This window comes from Oncorhynchus nerka, linkage group LG10, assembly GCF_034236695.1.
Source record: "Oncorhynchus nerka isolate Pitt River linkage group LG10, Oner_Uvic_2.0, whole genome shotgun sequence".
Lineage (NCBI taxonomy): Eukaryota > Metazoa > Chordata > Actinopteri > Salmoniformes > Salmonidae > Oncorhynchus > Oncorhynchus nerka.
Window position 1 is genome coordinate 89,001,876 of NC_088405.1, and position 18,857 is coordinate 89,020,732.

Here is an 18,857-nt window from a genome sequence, read left to right on the forward strand (position 1 = left end):
TGCCTTGTTCAGGGGCAGAATGACAGATTTTTATCTTGTCAGCTCGGGGATTAGATCCAGCAACCTTTCGGTCACTGACCCAACGCTCTAAGCACTAGGCTCCCCCGCCACCGAACTTAGTCAGTCCAATCCACACATGGCCGTGACTCACACTCCACACTTGTGCAAGTTACGCAATGGTCACACTCTTATCGCTAGTAAAACTCATTCCACTTGGTGGAGCAGTGAACCCTCTCTTTTTCACCACATAAGCAGCTTCAATTACAGATGCCTGTCAACCTGATTTCCATGCATGGGTGAAGCAGGCATTGAAAATATAGAGGTCTATAAATGATATCTGACCTTTTCCAATAGCAAAGCAGATTAAGGCTTCACTGAAAGTGATTTGTCCTCTTTTAAAATGACCCCTGGTGATCCTTTTTCCTATTATAGTAACCAAGCAAATGACATAGTGTCCAACAAACGTGCATAGGGCTATCATAGATAGACTATTAACGTTCTTTGTATATGAAAGCATTGGAAATGGACGAAAGCACTGTCATGCAGAGACAAAGACATGTTTGTGAAAAAGCATTGTTGGTGGAACAGCTAAGGGTGAAAAGGACACACTGTTTGGAGTTTCAAAGTTACCACAGCTTTATGGACTACTCAGTAAGATCACCTTGCCTTACTGTAGGTAGCAGTCTGAAGAGAGGCGGAAATTCTGCTCTTTTTATCTATAAATAGCTGCCAGGTGGTGTTGTGTTCAGAATACCTGTGGGGATAAACATGTGAGTATCTATCACGGCACTAAACACAATAAGATGGTCATCTATCGCTTTCAGTCGTTTCTCTGTTTGGCATACAGCAATAACCACTGCACCCAACTCAAACAAACACTGCTCCACAGATATGTTCTGAACAGGCTGTTAGACAACCTTGGGGTTTCTTTATCTCTTTACTTTTTCAGGGCAACTTCAGAGATAATGTTGATCATTAGTTACTAACTTTTTTGAAATCATGTGATCTGCTTGTGTTGTTAGATGTAATTGTGTGTAATTTGAGCGAGGCTTTTTTACAAATCAAGGGAGGCTAATCAAATCAAATGTTATTTGTCACTTACACATGCTTAGCAGATGTTATTGCGGGTGTAGCGAAACACAAGCATTTCGATACACCCGCAATAACATTGCTAAACATGTATATGTGACAAATAAGATGTGGACTACTGATTTTATGTGGGTCATTTGTGGGTCAGTCCACCCAGGCCATTATTCTCCACAATTAACTTGTTTTTTCCCCCTACTTTTAAAAATACAATTTCCCTAAGATATTAAAGTCCTCCACACCTACACTGCCCCAATTATTCCTCTCCCTCTGGGTTGCTGAAACGATGAATGACGCAGACTTTGGCTGTTCTCTTATTATCCTCCATGCATGCCTGAAGCTAGCTCTACCTGAATTATTGCCGAGGCCTACATTAGAAGCTAGCTCTACCTGAATTATTGCCGAGGCCTACATCTGAAGCTAGCTCTACCTGAGTTATAGACGAGGCCTATATCTGAAGCTAGCTCTACCTGAGTTATAGACGAGGCCCACATCTGAAGCTAGCTCTACCTGATCTTTAGACGAGGCCCATATCTGAAGCTAGGTCTACCTGAAGTATAGACAAGGCCCACATCGGAAGCTGGGTCTTCCTGATCAGTTATTCTTCTGCTATTTCTTCTGTTACCAATAATATTTACATGTTAACAGCATCTTCTTATTACAATTATTTTAATTATTTTTACATTTGAGCCATTTAGCAGATGCTCTTATCCAGAGTGACTTAAAATTAGTGCATTCATCTTAAGATAGCTAGGAAGACCAGATAATCGGATCAAGTACATTTCCCCTCAACAAGGCATTATCAGCAAAGTCGGTGCTAGCAGAAAAAGAGAAGTGCTTTTTACAACATATTAGCTTCCAAAATGTAAGTAGGTATATTTCAGGACCCTGTCTTTCAAAGATAATTCATAAAAATCCAAATAACTTCACAGATCTTCATTGTAAAGGGTTTAAACACTGTTTCCCATGCTTGTTCAATGAACCATAAACAATTCATGAACATGCACCTGTGGAACAGTCATTAAGACACTGACAGCTTACAGACGGTAGACAATTAAGGTCACAGTTATGAGAACTTAGGACACTAAAGAGGCCTTTCTACTGACTCTGAAAAACACCAAAAGAAAGATGCCCAGAGTCCTTGCTCATCTGTGTGAACGTGCCTTAGGAATCCTGCAAGGGGAATGAGGACCTCAGATGTGGCCAGGGCAATACATTGCAATGTCCGTACTGTGAGACGCCTAAGACAGTGCTACAGGGAGACACGACGGACAGCTGATCGTCCTCGCAGTGGCGATGTGTAATAACACCTGCACAGGATCGGTACATCCGAACATCACACCTGCGGGATAGGTACAGGATGGCAACAACAACTGCCCGAGTTACACCAGGAACGCACAATCCCTCCAACAGTGCTCAGACTGTCCACAATAGGCTGAGAGAGACTGGACTGAGGGCTTGTAGGCCTGTTGTAAGGCAGGTCCTCACTAGACAACACCGGCAACAACGTCGCCTATGGGCACAAACCCACCGTCGCTGGACTGGCAAGAAGTGCTCTTCACTGACCAGGTGCGGTTTTGTCTCAACAGGCGTGATGGTCGGATTCGCGATTATCGTTGAAGGAATGAGCGTTACACCGAGGCCTGTACTCTGGAGTGGGATCAATTTGGTGGTGGAGGGTCCGTCATGGTCTGGGGTGGTGTGTCACAGCATCATTGGACTGAGCTTGTTGTCATTGCAGGCAATCTCAACGATGTGCGTTACAAGGAAAACATTCTTGATGTGGTACCCTTCCTGCAGGCTCATCCTGACATGACCCTCCAGCATGACAATGCCACCAGCCATACTGCTCATCCTGTTCGTGATTTCCTGCAAGACAGGAATGTCAGTGTTGGCCAGCGAAGAGCCCGGATCTCAATCCCATTGAGCACGTCTGGGACCTGTTGGATCGGAGGGTGAGGGCTAGGGCCATTCCCCCCAGAAATGTCCGGGAACTTGCAGGTGCTTTGGTGGACGAGTGGGGTAACAATTTTCACAGCAAGAACTGGCAAATCTGGTGCTAGTCCATGAGGGGTAGATGAACTGCCGTATTTAATGCAGCTGGTGACCACTCCCGATACGGACTACTACATTAGATTTTCACCCCCCTTTGTTCAGGGACATATTATTCCATTTCTGTTAGTCACATGTCTTTGGAACTTGTTCACTTTATGCCTCAGTTGTTGAATCTTGTTACGTTCATACAAATATTTACACATGTTGTTGGCTGAAAATTAACGCAGTTGACAGTGAGAGGTTTACCCCGAGTGCATTGAGTGAATGTTGAGCTTTGTTTTATCAGCTAATACAGGACTTATAAATATATATATTATTAAATCAAATCAAATCAAATGTTATTTGTCACATACACATGGTTAGCAGATGTTAATGCGAGTGTAGCGAAATGCTTGTGCTTCTAGTTCCGACAATGCAGTAATAACCAACGAGTAATCTAACCTAACAATTCCAAAACTACTACCTTATACACACAAGTGTAAAGGGATAAAGAATATGTACATAAAGATATATGAATGAGTGATGGTACAGAACGGCATAGGCAAGATGCAGTAGATGGTATCGAGTAAAGTATATACATATGAGATGAGTAATGTAGGATATGTAAACATTATATTAAGTAGCATTGTTTAAAGTGGCTAGTGATATATTTTTCCATCAATTTCCATCAATCCATCAATTTCCATCAATTTCCATTCCATCAATTTCCATATTATTATGATTTTTCAGGGGGTGCTGCAGCACCCTCAGCATCCCTACTTCCCGCGGCTATCCCGAAGTATAGACGGGGCATACATCTGAAGTTAGGTCTTCCTGAAGTACTGCATAGACAAAGCCCACATTACCTTAGTCTCCGTCAAGGTTCTGCACCCACTTGCACTGACTTGCATGCAGAAACACACACACACAACTTTGTGTGTATTTGTCATGGAGTGCTGTGTGAGAGGTCCTGCTCTGTAATGCTCTGCTCTCTCCTCTGACAGGCTGATGTCTGCTGACGTACGTCAGAGTGGGCGCCAGCACACATATGGTATAATTGAATCCCTGATGCCACTCTCACTCTTCCCCATCTCTCTCTCCAGTCTCCTTTTCTAGAAGTTTCCATTTCGGCTCTGCCTGTGTCTATGTGTGTGTGTATGCGGCAGCAGGCAGAAACGGGTGTGTGTGTGTGGGCTGAGTGAAGCAATGAGCTATTGCAAACTCAAACAGTCAGACATGCTTCATCACCCTCCCTTGTACTCTGTTGACTTGAGTGACATGTCATCCACAAAATATGTTTAAGCCGCTCACATGCCTAGATTGGACATGCTTCTACGATCTTGTAGTCTATTTGAAGACAGACAGCACTCGTATATATTTTTTTCGCTTCATACTTTTTAGAGTTCTAGGAAAGTACAACTCTCTGACGGGGGAATGGTGATCAGTTGACAAGAGCCGTGCTTCTTCAAATAAGGTTACTCTTGTGAAACTATGAGGCTCCTACTCTCGTCTCTGGACAAACAGAAAATAAAATTCCCAAATTTAAAATTATTTTCATTTTCTATCTAGACCTGCCTGTATCATCAGTCTGATTTACTGGAATGAATCTGAAAATTATAGTTATGTTTCTGGAACAATAAATGTCAAAGGTTCTTTGCTGACACCTGCTTTCTATTCCACTGATTGACCTAGTGGCTGTGGCTGGCATTCCATTGCAGGAAATATGAGAAGCAGTCTCCTCCACAGCGAAAGCTTCAAGCGGACCCCCAGCCTGCCAGGAGAATCCTCAGTCATGGGACCATACATGGAGCTCAGGGATAAGCTAAGTCCTTTATTTCATTAGGTATAAAATGCACAGTATGAAAACCAGCCTTGCATCTCCTACGTCTGAGAGAGTTATTAATAGCCTCCCCCCCCACTCCTGCTGCCGCCCAGTACATTACTTTACTTCAAGTCTTCATTGATTGAAATTTCCCTCAACCCTTTTTTTTAACAGGTCCTAAATCAGATGCTGATGTAATAGTGGCTTGATGAGCCCTCCCGTTCTGTGTACAGAGAACATTGGATGAAAGGTGGTCTGACCCACCTTCCCACTCCTCTCAATCTCTATTCCCCTCCAGACGAAGAGAAGGATGAAAATACCCGCCTGAGATACTATCCGTCTTATTAATGAAGGGGAAATAATGACTTGGTATGGGTAATGAGTTTGGTGAGAAATGCTGGGATTAGAGTGACAACAAATGTATGCAGCCATGTACAGAATGAGATGGCTGTTCAGTGCTGTGGCCATTGAGATAACTCCCAGATGGAGTTAGTTCCACTCCCTCAACAGGGAAGATTCTACTTTAATTTCTTTGTTGAAAGGATCTCAATGGAGCCGAGGTGTGTTAGTCCATCTGTTGTAAAATGTTTGTAGGACAGTTACAGTGTCACAGTGAGGGGACGTGTGTGTGTGTGTGTGTGTGTGTGTGTGTGTGTGTGTGTGTGTGTGTGTGTGTGTGTGTGTGTGTGTGTGTGTGTGTGTGTGTGTGTGTGTGCGTGCGTGCGGGGCACAGTTGGATAAATATGCATTATTCGAGGAGTCTGATCGTGTTTTAATGAGCTCCATAGAGTGGTTTGTTTTGATGTTCTACAGAAAACTGGTGCATCTGTTGTTCTGTGTCTGTGTGTGTGTGTCTGCGTGTGTGTGTGTCTGTGTGTGTGTCTGCGTGTGTGTCTGCGTGTGTGTGTGTGTCTGCGTGTGTGTCTGCGTGTGTGTCTGCGTGTGTGTCTGTGTGTGTGTCTGCGTGTGCACCATCACGTGCACGTCTTGTGCTGTGCCATCTTTAGGTTCTTTATACTTGTGCTATGACATCAAACTGTCCCAAACAGAGCAGTATGCTGAGTGTGAGGGGTCATGTGTGGTCCTTATGATTAAGTGAGAGATTGGTGGGGGGGGTTCTCATCTGTTTATAGTAACAAACCTCCTTGGACCACATTCAAAGCCAGAACATACCCAAGCCAGGGAGATGAGGAGCAAATATTCACAAAGAGAGGAGCTATGATAGATGTGCTAAGATCTATACTCTGCTGCTCTGCATCAGTGCCACACACACACACACACACACACACACACACACACACACACACACACACACACACAGCATCAATGCCATTCACCACATCTTGCCACAGTGAAAGCCTCTTAACACCCAACAACAAGAGACACCATGCCATGTCGGACAAAAGAGCAGCAACATCAACGGGACCAGGACCTTATGAATCCTGTATGTAGAGCTAAATAAAAAACACACTTCAGCTTGGAGGTGTGAGACAAGATGATGCAGAGAAGGGATAGACAGATGGGGTCCTTTCTAACCAACTACTGTAGCCATGCCTGTTCTCCAATCCCTTCGTAAGGCTGGAGGAGGGGAGAGGAACCAGAGGAAATGGATTCCACAGGGAAGCAGCAAAGTCATGCCCCTAGCCAAGACTGATGCAGTGGACCATGGCAGAGGAACACAGAGGACTAGCCCTCAAAAAGCAGGCCAGCGGTAAATAGACTAAATAATGACCATCACCCCCTAACTCCCTTGGGGCGGCTGTGACTGACTATACATGCATCACTAGACTATACACACACACCCCAAAATATTCGACCAATTTAAATCCCTCTCCACTCCTCTTGCCATGTATACAGTATAGAGAAGTTGCTGGCTGCCAGGCTCTTAACATCTGAACAGTCCTTCGTGTGTGTGTGTGTGTGTGTGTGTGTGTGTGTGTGTGTGTGTGTGTGTGTGTGTGTGTGTGTGTGTGTGTGTGTGTGTGTGTGTGTGTGTGTGTGTGTGTGTGCGTGTGCGTGTGCGTGTGCGTGTGCGTGTGTGTGTGTGTGTGAATCTGCCTGGGAAGCGAACTCTGTTATGTAAGCCCCAGGTGGCCGTTGTTGTCCTGGACAGAGTTATCACCAAGGGGACAACTTCCTAGGTCCCCCTGCACCACACCTCCTTTTCTTCCCACGTCATACGCTTGTGAGAGGCTGAGCGACTGAGACATGCTCTGTAGGAGGGATGGTATGGCAGACAAGAGGAGTGTAAGAAATGTCAATAAATCCAGGGGCCAACTCCTCTTAAAGCATCCTTTAAACTGAATACCTAGAAGCTGGAACGGTTATGCCAACAACAGAAGCCGTCACAATGGCTTCACTGCATGGAAGGGAAACAATGAGACAGTGTGTGTAAAATATAAAACTCATTACTTAACAAACCTACCACAGTGTGAATGTATGAGAAGAATACACAGGCAGGCTGGGTATGCATCTACAGTATCACCACTGTTGTTGTTTTTAACCCCTTTCCTCTCCTCCCTCTCTCTTCTCCTCCCTCCCTCTCATCATATCCTGGGCTCTGCAGTGGTTTGGCTCCAGCAGTCCCGCCCCCGAGGGGGTCTCACCACAGACCAACAGCATCATCTGCACACCTGGTGCACCAGGCGGGAGGAACACGCAAGCAGCATTCTGGTCCCTGCAGAAGCCCAGGAGGCAGCAGAGCAGCAGTACTGCAGTTCAGGCAACACTGCCATCTACTGGTATATATATGTAAATGGAGCTGGGCTGATGACACGGTCACTAAGGCTGTCCCTCTGGTTAGAACCAGATTGCCATTAGACATAAATCTTTTTCCATAATGAGAGCATGATGCTGATTGTTATTAGAGGATACATTCTGATGAAATCATAATACTGTATTAGCTACCATGCTACTATCATCAAGCTACTATCACCATGCTCCTAGCTAGCCACCCTCTTCACAGGTTGTCATTCATGCTTGTTTCATCTGGGATCATACAGCATACACAAGTCAGGGGTCAAGGGGTCAAGGGGTCAAGCAAGGACTGCTGTTCTACAACAGGGAGATTAAATGTGAAGGATTGTTGGAAACTCACACTACCTCTTATGAACTCACTCAGTTGGATCAATGTGCTTCTAGTATAGACTCTAAAAAAAACTGTGTTCCGTATTTGATGTACAATGCTGAATTAAGCAATAAACAGCAGTTAACAAATTGCATATTCAGCCTTTGGATACATCCTGGCTTGGTGTTGGTTGGCATTTGCGGTTCAGAGAGGGACGTGCAAAATTAGCTTACCGTGATTGTCAGCCGCAGGGTAAGGTCAGAAATAGAATAATACAATAATAATACAAATATGCAAATAGGTTTTATTATTTAATGGCTTAGCCTACATGGACTGTTTCATACAATTGGTTAGGAATTTTATTTTACTTTACAAACATTTATGAAACATTGTCTGGTAAAGTATCACTGATGTTCCACATCCTACACAGGCTCAAATACTAAGCCTAAGTCCCCATCCCCAAATACATTCTTAACTTCATTCTTAACTTAAATAACTTTATTTTACATATGCCGACTCATCTTAAACAGGGATGTCCTCAGAAACCCTAGAATGATCACTAGGCCTCCCATAAGACATCAAACGGGAACCTGTAGTATGAAGACCCCCATAGAGACCTGTAATAATCACCATTTAGACGGATGTGACAGTAATCTGTAATAGTAATCATCTATCCATCTGTGACATAGTAATCATCCATCCATCTGTGACATAGTAATCATCCACCTGTGACATAGTAATCATCCATCCATCTGTGACATAGTAATCATCCATCCATCTGTGACATAGTAATCATCCATCCATTTGTGACATAGTAAACATCCATCTGTGAAATAGTAATCATCCATCCATCTGTGACATAGTAATCATCCATCCATCTGTGACATAGTAATCATCCATCCATCTGTGACATAGTAATCATCCATCCATCTGTGACATAGTAATCATCCATCTGTGACATAGTAATCATCCATCTGTGACATAGTAATATGTAGACATCAGTGATGCACCAATGAAATGACATGAGCCTCTGAAGGTTCTATACACAAGCCAAGTTTGGTACCAAGGTTAGATCATGAATATTGTAATATGAATAAGATGTGGTCCTGACCTGGATGAATGAATCAAACACACAGACAGCCATGTTGTCAGGAACACTCTAGTGCAGTGGATACCTTGTAGGTTTGGCTCTTCATCCTCCTCTTCATCTCTCGGATCATCTGACAGATGGCCAGGGGGTAGCAGCAATACACTGTAGTCCAGTCCTCACAGACGCTGCCCTGCGCGCACACGAACACACACACACACACGCACACACACACACACAGCACACAACAGGGGAAAGTTCACATCTGGTCTCAGACCAGTCTATATTTCTATCTGAAGCTTGGCTGCTGAACTAAATTAGTCTTTACATAAAATATCAGAATGAGTCTTTACATAACAAATCAGAATGAGTCTTTACATAACAAATCAGAATGAGTCTTTAGACAACAAATCAGAATGCGTCTTTACATAAAAAATCAGAATGAGTCTTTACATAACAAATCAGAATGAGTCTTTACATAACAAATCAGAATGAGTCTTTAGACAACAAATCAGAATGCGTCTTTACATAAAAAATCAGAATGAGTCTTTACATAACAAATCAGAATGAGTCTTTACATAACAAATCAGAATGAGTCTTTACATAACAAATCAGAATGCGTCTTTACATAAAAACATCGAAATGCATCTTTACATAAAAATCAGAATGAGTCTTTACATAACAAATCAGAATGCGTCTTTAGATAACAAATCAGAATGAGTCTTTAGAGAACAAATCAGAATGCGTCTTTACATAAAAACATCGAAATGCATCTTTACATAACAAATCAGAATGAGTCTTTACATAACAAATCAGAATGCGTCTTTACATAACAAATCAGAATGAGTCTTTACTTAACAAAACAAAATGAGTCTTTACATAACAAATCAGAATTAGTCTTTACATAACAAATCAGAATGAGTCTTTAGATAACAAATCAGAATGAGTCTTTACATAACAAATCAGAATGAGTCTTTACATAACAAATCAGAATGAGTCTTTACATAACAAATCAGAATGAGTCTTTACATAACAAATAAGAATTAGTCTTTACATAACAAATCAGAATGAGTCTTTACATAACAAATCAGAATGAGTCTTTACATAACAAATCAGAATGAGTCTTTACATAACAAATCAGAATGCGTCTTTAGATAACAAATCAGAATGAGTCTTTAGAGAACAAATCAGAATGAGTCTTTAGATAACAAATCAGAATGAGTCTAGAGAACAAATCAGAATGCGTCTTTACATAAAAACATCTAAATGCATCTTTACATAACAAATCAGAATGAGTCTTTCGATAACAAATCAGAATGAGTCTTTACATAACAAATCAGAATGAGTCTTTAGATAACAAATCAGAATAAGTCTTCACATAACAAATCAGAATGAGTCTTTACATAACAAATCAGAATGAGTCTTTAGATAACAAATCAGAATGAGTCTTTACATAACAAATCAGAATGCGTCTTTACATAAAAACATTGAAATGCATCTTTACATAACAAATCAGAATGAGTCTTTACATAACAAATCAGAATGAGTCTTTAGATAACAAATCAGAATGCGTCTTTACATAACAAATCAGAATGAGTCTTTACGTAACAAATCAGAATGAGTCTTTAGATAACAAATCAGAATGAGTCTTTACATAACAAAACAGAATGAGTCTTTACATAACAAATCAGAATGAGTCTTTACATAACAAATCAAAATGAGTCTTTACATAACAAATCAGAATGAGTCTTTACATTACAAATCAGAATGAGTCTTTACATAACAAATCAGAAAAAAAAATCCCCCCGCATGCAATACAAAATAAAATATGGTGTACAGCCACGGCTGCGTAGACAGGAGGAAAGTAAATGTGAGGGAGTGAGTGACACATAATTTGTTGTCCAATAATTTGTTGTACATGATGTGCAACCTACATCTCTTGAAAAAAATTGTGATACCGAATTGCTCTGAGAGAACACTGCTTTGGTCCCCATGACACCAGCAGGTCGTTAATGGATTCTAATAACACCCATTAACCCCCGTCATTATTGCGTAACAATCCTCACCTGTATCTTGTATCTCTCCCTGATGCCCACCCGCATGGCGAATGTGGAGCCAGGGAGCAGGGGCAGACACAGACACTCCCCGTACTGGTGGGCCAGACTCAGGTCCAAGCAACAGGGCACAAAGGCCCCTAAGAGACCTGGGAAAAATGAGAGCGATACAGGGCTTAGGAAAACTAATTCTCCACAAGATAGTAGCAGTCGGTTATGGAAAACGTTTCCAATTTGAATACATGTTTAGCAACCCTACAGAGTATTGTAGATTGATATGGTATTATGCAAGAGAATCATCATCTTTACAAAGTATCCTCTGTTTAACATTGGGTAACATTGAATGTCCTTAATTAACATAGGTAGAGCGTAAGAATGTAAGATAGCAGGATAGCCATCCACCACCTGACTATTTCAGTTACTCAAACTGACAACTGTGACTTTTACACTTGAGTGTGTACAATGCAGTGTAATAATCCCCATGCTGTGTCTGCCTCACATGTGGTCCTGTCTCCACACACGTTGAACAGACTGCTGCTCCAATCCCCTCCCGTCTGAGTGATGGTGGTCACTGTTGTCGTGGTTACCCCCAGGCCAGGCTGCGTGAGCACAGGGAGTTTCATCGCAGCAGAAGCGGCACTCTGTGTGTTCCAGCTTTCTGTTCCTATGTCCCAGCCCCCGGCTTCCTCGTCCTCCTCATCACCTGGGGCCTGCTGCTTTGCAGCTTTGGTGACTGTTGCACAACTGAGATAAACAAGAAAGGAACTATAAAATGTAGAAGTGAATGTAGGCTTAGCTGTGTTGCAATGCTGCTTAAGAACATCAGGCTTAAGAACATGTTGGAATGATTCATTACACCCAACAATGGTGATCTCTACTGATAAGGGCCTAACACTTACTGGACTGTGGTGACTATGGCTGTGGTATCCTCCATGCTGACGGCTGCTCCCAGCCAGGGAAGGAAGGGGAGACTGGTTAAGTTTCCCACTGAGACGGGGTGTACTACTCCAGAGAGGGCTGGAGCTCAGCGGCTGCTCTGGGAAGATAAGACATTTTGGGCCTCCTCTTCTAGGGGCTCATAACACCCTCTTAGGACAGCATGTGCGCTGCCACAGCAAACAAAGACAGAGCCGGCCTGTTCAAGACTGTCTGGAATGGAGCCTCTAATTCACAGCGCAAATGCCACATTTCCACAGTGTAGGGGCCAAGGCCAAGGCAAGCCAGCGGATCAGTAAGTTCATACTCCCAACACATGCATAAACGGGCAGCAGTGACAACGAGAAAATCATTGTCAAATTAAGAGGCAACACTTACCCGAATCACAGACAACAGCAAAGTGCTACCGCTTAGTCCTGGACACAAGTGAGCTGTCTGGCACACATCCTCCAGATCACTTCTGCTTTTTGGTGCACAGTGTTGGTATGAGAATTGGCTGGGGGAGGCTTGTGGTAAAATAAGAAACATCTCACCCGGTTTCTCTGAACAGCCGAGGACATTTCTTGCTGAGGGAGAGCAAAATGCAGAACATCTATTGTGTAGTGTTTATGGAAACAGAGGCAGACTGGGTTTCAACTGCATGACTGATTTCCAAGGGGGATTTAATTAGCAGTGCTCATACTGCCAGTAGATGGCTACAGTCCATTACAGAGATGTTTTTCATGTGATTCACGCCAAACTGGTAACCTAGAAGACCACTGCAGAGGGAGTTTAATGTGGCCCTATGTCGTAATATGAATGAAAAGAAAGAAATGCACCACCCAAATACATAGAAATGAGTTTATTCAAACTTTGACAATTATGCCAGAATATTTTTTGTTTTGTTGACACATTTGTGGAAATTATTAATTGTATACGGTAGTTACTGGACATATAAGTACCGCTGAAGAGATGTTCAGAAGACACCTTTGCCTGGAACCCCTCAACATATGAATACAAAATATATGTCTTGTACCTAGTGGAAAGAGACCGTAGGCAGAGGGCTGTACAGGTAGAGAAGCTTTATTCCGTCTGTACTTTAGCACATAATGGCAGACACTGAGCCGCTGAAACAACATAATTACATTTCATTTCACATAAGATGAGAGGACGAAGGTACACATTCTATTGTACAACCACTTCAATAGAAAAGGTAAAGGCAAAGGACTTGTGCCTGTGTCACGACTTCCGCCGAAGTCGGCTCCTCTCCTTGTTCGAGTGGCGTTCGGCGGTCGACGTCACCTGCTTTCTAGCCATCGCCGCTCCATTTTTCATATATCCATTTGTTTTGTCTTGTTCCCTGCACACCTGGTTTTCATTCCCCAATCAATCTACATGTATTTATTCCTCTGTTCCCCATAATGTCTTTGTTTGTGTTACGTGTGTATTGTTGACGCGCCAGACTGGCTTGTTTTTCCAGGTTATTTTTCATGAAGATGTTTATTGTTAAACTTTCCTCTTTTTTTTTTACTGTTTTGGCCGTTTTTCACTTTTGCCTAAATAAAGTGTGCACCTGTTCACAATTCTCTGCTCTGCTGCACCTGACTTCGCTACCAGACGCACACATTCTGACAGCCTGGCTATACGTCACAGAGCTGTGCATGTTATCTACATAGACCTCAGACTCAGCAGGAAAATAGTGTCTTGTCATTCTGCTACAGCCCCAGCGGTTCAGTCCCACCCGTCTACACAGAGAGCAGGGCCCTGTTCAAATACTGTTAACATGCATCCTTCCTACCTTCCTAGAAGGTAATCACTGATATCTATGAGACTAGATGATCCCTTGTCAGACCAGTGATAGAAGTAGTAAAACAGGCCTCAGACCTGTGCTATTGTAGCAGGTAAATCAGGGTGTCTCCTATACCCACGCTGAGGCCATTGTCTGTCATGAGGACCTTCCGGTTGGCCAGGCTGATGCTGAAGGAAGACTTGTCAGAGATGGGCAGCTTACCCTGCTCCTCCCTCCCCAGTTTGGGCACCTGGCAATGCCCCAGGACAGGGTCCTCAAAGCACATCAGCTCCACTTTGGACAGGTCTGCATGGGGACCGAGGGGACATGTAGGAGGTCAGGCACCATGGTTACATTGCAGGGTTAAACAACAATAACCTTGTAGATGCCTCACTTCAGTCAGGTCTGAACTGCAGCCTAAAACAACATCATTCTGCTAACTGTATGATCAAAAGTTACTGTGTGAAAACTAAGAGCAGAGTACTCATCTAAATGACTACTAGACACAAACTATTTGTACATCTTAAATACAACCCTCAGTAAAACAAACTTTTACATTTAACTAAGGGAATGGCAATAGGCCAAGGCAAGCAATTCAAAAAACATGATCAAATATGGTTAAATTATATGCTATCAATAGGAAAGCATTGAAGTCGCAAGGTCTTTAGGGGATTAGAAATATACCTTTAATTAGCCTGATGGCTTTGGATAGTCTGCAGATGATGTCGTCTCTGCTGTCGCCCTGTCAGATGTTGATGGTGATGGTAAAGAGACCGTTGGATGGATGGGGGTTGACCAGGAACACTGCCACACCAAGCTAGGAGACACACACACAGCTCACTGGTCTGAACTATACTCATAATTCATAAAGTGTTCAAATCATTTCACAGACAGACATACATGTTGTCGTAAATAATATGTTGTGTCAAGTGTCAAGTTTTTATTTATCATCGCTTTGAAAATGTTTAAGTAAACATTTAACATGGACTGATTGAACACGTTTAGTGGTATCAGTGTTTTCAAGATAAAATAATGAATAATAAAGAGGTCTCTCTGGAAACTATGTTGCTGTTACTATAATTATTCTAATAGCATCTAAAATGTCCTGTCTGTTTCTCTCTGTGGGGGGCTGATCAAGCAGAAAGACAAACTAGTGAAACAACCGACAGGCGCGTCTTTGTGGCAGAATGGCAGCTCAAACAAAAGGATGTGTCTGTCCGTCTTCCTCGGATCTGAAGACACTGAACGGTTTCCCAAGGCAACAGTCCTCCTTTATTGTGTCATCTCTCTGATGTGAACACAGCATCTATCTGATCAAGCTGGGGAGAAGAAGAAGAAGAAGAAGAAGAAAAAGAAGAAGAAGAAGAAGGAAGAAGGAGGAGGAAGAGTAGGAGGAAGAGTAGGAGGAGATGTAGGACAGGGAGGAGAGGGAGAGAGAGATAGGGAGAAAGATTGAGGGAGAAACCATTAACACAGTAGTTTAATATTTGATAGGGCCAGTGTGACATGCAGAGTGTTTGGAGCATTGTGAATTCATACTGTGGGGAACAGGGGAGATGGTTGGCATTAGCCTGAAATCCTCATGCGATTGGTGCTGCTGAAAAGTTACCCACATTACACATTCAAGGCAACTGTTGTTGTTTCAGTATAATTAAGACTGGTTAGAGAGGGTATTAGAAACTAGATACAGTTAGTTAGACAGGCCTGGTGTGCCAGCAAATGCCCCAAATAAACATCACAGGCTGGCTGAATCACTATGGTCGCTATGGGAGTTGTGTAAGGGATAATCAACAAGGGGCTATGCGTTCTATGGTAAATAATGAACGACGTGGAAAGTGTGTTCCAAGATGTTTTAGCAGAGTACCTTCCATGGAGTTGCATTATTTTCCAGAGAAAGCATAGAGCCATGGTATAATATCACAGAACTAATAACATAGGTGAGATGAATAAAACACATTGGGTTGTATAGATGGACAATAGTGCTCTTAAACAGATAGAAAATAGCTGCATTCAACTCTGGAGGTGGAGGACAAACTGTATGTCAAACTGAAAACAGTCAATTGGGAGAAGGCATGTAAAAAAAAAAGAAACGCTTGATAGATGTTTCAGAGATTACCAGGGGGCGGAGTTAAGAGAATGAATGGCAGGTTGTAGAGCCTATCCTTCACAACTCATTCCATGAAACATGCATAGCTGGGAGAAAGTGAGGGAAGAGTGTTTGGTGTAGTTACCTCCAGAGAGTTTGTCAAACTATGTTCTCCAGGAGCACTGCACCCGGCCATTCAGGGCAGAATGTTCTCATCGTCCGTAGGAAGAAGACGTGCATTTCTCAGGACTTTTTATTGTCGACATTAACACCAATGTCTGAATGTTGTGCGGGGGGCTGTATGGCTGTATGGCTGTTGCTATTCTCATTCATGTTAGATTTGCCAATACTGCTCTGCTTATTGTTTATCTATGTAGTATTATTCTATACTGCCATAAGCGTTATTATTCCATTAGTTGCACAAGTAGGTCATTTCTTTTCTCTCTTTTGCACAGAAGTATCTCTACTTGTACATCATCATCTGCACATATATCACTCCAGTGTTAATGCTAAATTGTAATTATTTCGCCTCTATGGCCTATGTATTGCCTTACCTCCCTAATCTTACAACATAGATTTTTCTATTGTGTTATTGGCTGTATGTTTGTTTACCCCATGTGGAAACTGTGTTGTTGTTTTTGACGCAGTGCTTTGCTTTATCTTGGCCAGGTCACAGTTGTAAATGAGAATTTGCTCTCAACTGGCCTACCAGGTTAAATAAAGGTGAAATAAAATGTAAAAAATGAATTGTTGTATTGGTAAACATAGTATTTTGCATGCACACGCTACCACAGTGTTTTCCATAGTGGCTTTTATTAAGGTGTTTTATTGGGCTGCCATGTGCGAGCTTCTAGAGTCATACCAGAGGGTTCTTGGAGCTTGCTCATACGACCCTGTGGTGCCAAGACATTTCTGATAAGAGCTCAGCCTGGCAGAGAGAGGGTGTCATAAATATTGACCCTTTGTCAATCCAAGTAATTTGTTTATCTCTCTCTCCAAGAGGTGAATATTTAAGTATATCTTTATATTGATGCTCTGTTTATAGCCCTTTTGTAGACTTGTTGTAATTGTAATGCCATTTGTCATTTATTAATGTACATATATGTATATTTCATATTGATAACCCTTACTGTTTAAATGTGTCCATATATTTTCCTTATAGAACCACAACAATAAGATTTCCAAGTAATTCAGATTTACCAAAATCATATAAACATATTCAAATGGAAACAGCTGTGTCTGTGTGTGTGGTAGTGACTTTCAAGAGTACAGTGAAGGTCCTCAACATCATGTTCTGACCGGACAGCACCATAGTGGGCTAAACCAAACCAATAACTATATAGTGGGGGAGGGCATTCACAGCCGACCACTCAGACGGGTGAGAGCATTCACAGCCGACCGCTCAGACGGGTGAGGGCATTCACAGCCGACCGCTCAGACGGGTGAGGGCATTCACAGCCGACCGCTCAGACGGGTGAGGGCATTCACAGCCGACCTCTCAGACGGGTGAGAGCATTCACAGCCGACCGCTCAGACGGGTGAGAGCATTCACAGCCGACCGCTCAGACGGGTGAGGGCATTCACAGCCGACCGCTCAGACGGGTGAGGGCATTCACAGCCGACCGCTCAGACGGGTGAGGGCATTCACAGCCGACCTCTCAGACGGGTGAGAGCATTCACAGCCGACCGCTCAGACGGGTGAGGGCATTCACAGCCGACCGCTCAGACGGGTGAGGGCATTCACAGCCGACCGCTCAGACGGGTGAGGGCATTCACAGCCGACCGCTCAGACGGGTGAGGGCATTCACAGCCGACCGCTCAGACGGGTGAGGGCATTCACAGCCGACCGCTCAGACGGGTGAGGGCATTCACAGCCGACCGCTCAGACGGGTGAGGGCATTCACAGCCGACCGCTCAGACGGGTGAGGGCATACCAAAATTTTTACATGGTCTTTCTAGCCGGATTTAGTGACCAATAGTTTCACATGGTCCGCCATTTCTCCTGATTTAGAGACCAATAGTTTTTACACACACACACACACACACAAACACACACACATTGGCCGAAGAGCCTTTATGTTCACAGCTATTTAGATTGGACCTATACAGTAGGGTTTTACAGTCCCAACACAGGCAATCATCTGGCTTGGAATATATTGTTTGTTGGATATTTGATCACATTGATGCAGTCATACCTCTAGCAATACCCATGCTAAGCTCTGAACCACTGAGAAAGGCTATCCAATATTGATCACTGTGGTGCTGGCCCGGTAGTGAATATGGGTCGCAATGGCCAGGTAGTGAATATGGGTCGTGCTGGCCCGGTAGTGAATATGGGTCGTGCTGGCCCGGTAGTGACTATGGGTCATGCTGGCCCGGTAGTGAATATGGGTCGTGCTGGCCCGGTAGTGAATATGGGTCGTGCTGGCCCGGTAGTGAATATGGGTTGCCTAGCAGCTAGCCAGCTAGCATACGTTCACCGGCTACCGTAGCACTGTAGTAACTATCACACTCAACCGAACGACTTGATTAGTGTAGTATTAGATAGCTACATAGTTGTCTTTGCTGTCTTCGTATCCAAGATAATTGTGTAGTTTAGAGTGTGTAGTCTTAGAGTGATTATCTTAATTCACCGAGGTTAGCTAGCCAGCTATTTTGTCGTCCTTAACGTAGGAGACACTCCTAGCTAGCCAATAGCCAGCCAACGTCTACTGAATAGAACTTTCGCATTCCGGTCGCATTCCGCGTCGCTCCACAGGTAGTATCACTTTTTCATTTCATTTCATTACAGTCCCAACGGTGTGATTTGTTTGATCGTAGCTAGCTACATAGCTAGCTACATAGCCGTCTTTGTTTCAAAGATAATCGTGTAGTCTAGAGCGATTTTCTAGGTTAGCTAGCCAGCTATTGTCGTTCT

General features: G+C 43.2%; 2 protein-coding genes across 4 annotated transcripts in view; both read right to left on the reverse strand.

Annotated features, from left to right (window-relative positions):
- Positions 1–8,293: 8,293 nt before the first annotated feature.
- On the reverse strand, positions 8,294–12,586 carry plac8l1 (PLAC8 like 1). 3 transcript variants are annotated; one of them, XM_029671812.2, is made up of 5 exons: positions 12,465–12,586; positions 12,050–12,092; positions 11,650–11,894; positions 11,163–11,299; positions 8,294–9,289 (listed from the first exon to the last, which is right to left on the reverse strand). In XM_029671812.2, the coding sequence occupies exons 2-5, from the start codon at positions 12,082–12,084 to the stop codon at positions 9,158–9,160; spliced, it is 549 nt and encodes a 182-aa protein (XP_029527672.1). In that variant the 5' UTR covers positions 12,085–12,092; positions 12,465–12,586; the 3' UTR covers positions 8,294–9,157. The 3 variants fall into 3 exon arrangements, with proteins under 3 accessions (XP_029527672.1, XP_029527671.1, XP_029527670.1); XM_029671811.2 differs by having other exon boundaries at positions 12,050–12,181; positions 12,465–12,583; XM_029671810.2 differs by having other exon boundaries at positions 12,050–12,256; positions 12,465–12,583.
- Positions 12,587–12,955: 369 nt separating this feature from the next.
- lars1b (leucyl-tRNA synthetase 1b) overlaps positions 12,956–18,857 on the reverse strand; it is a 38,317-nt gene continuing 32,415 nt past the window's right edge. Inside the window, 5 exon segments of the mRNA XM_065023400.1 lie at positions 12,956–14,160; positions 14,539–14,671; positions 15,056–15,140; positions 15,142–15,173; positions 16,086–16,122. Of these exon segments, the coding sequence (XP_064879472.1) occupies positions 13,955–14,160; positions 14,539–14,671; positions 15,056–15,140; positions 15,142–15,173; positions 16,086–16,122 (493 nt within the window). The 3' untranslated portion in view covers positions 12,956–13,954.

Excerpts from the sequence above, each read along its gene's own strand:
- plac8l1 (XM_029671812.2), bottom strand. The coding sequence starts at position 12,084 with ATGGAGGATACCACAGCCATAGTCACCACAGTCCA. Across the intron at positions 11,895-12,049 it reads GCCATAGTCACCACAGTCCA|TTGTGCAACAGTCACCAAAG; the intron begins GTAAGTGTTAGG and ends TGTTTATCTCAG. Across the intron at positions 11,300-11,649 it reads GTGTGGAGACAGGACCACAT|GTCTCTTAGGGGCCTTTGTG; the intron begins GTGAGGCAGACA and ends CATTTTTCCCAG.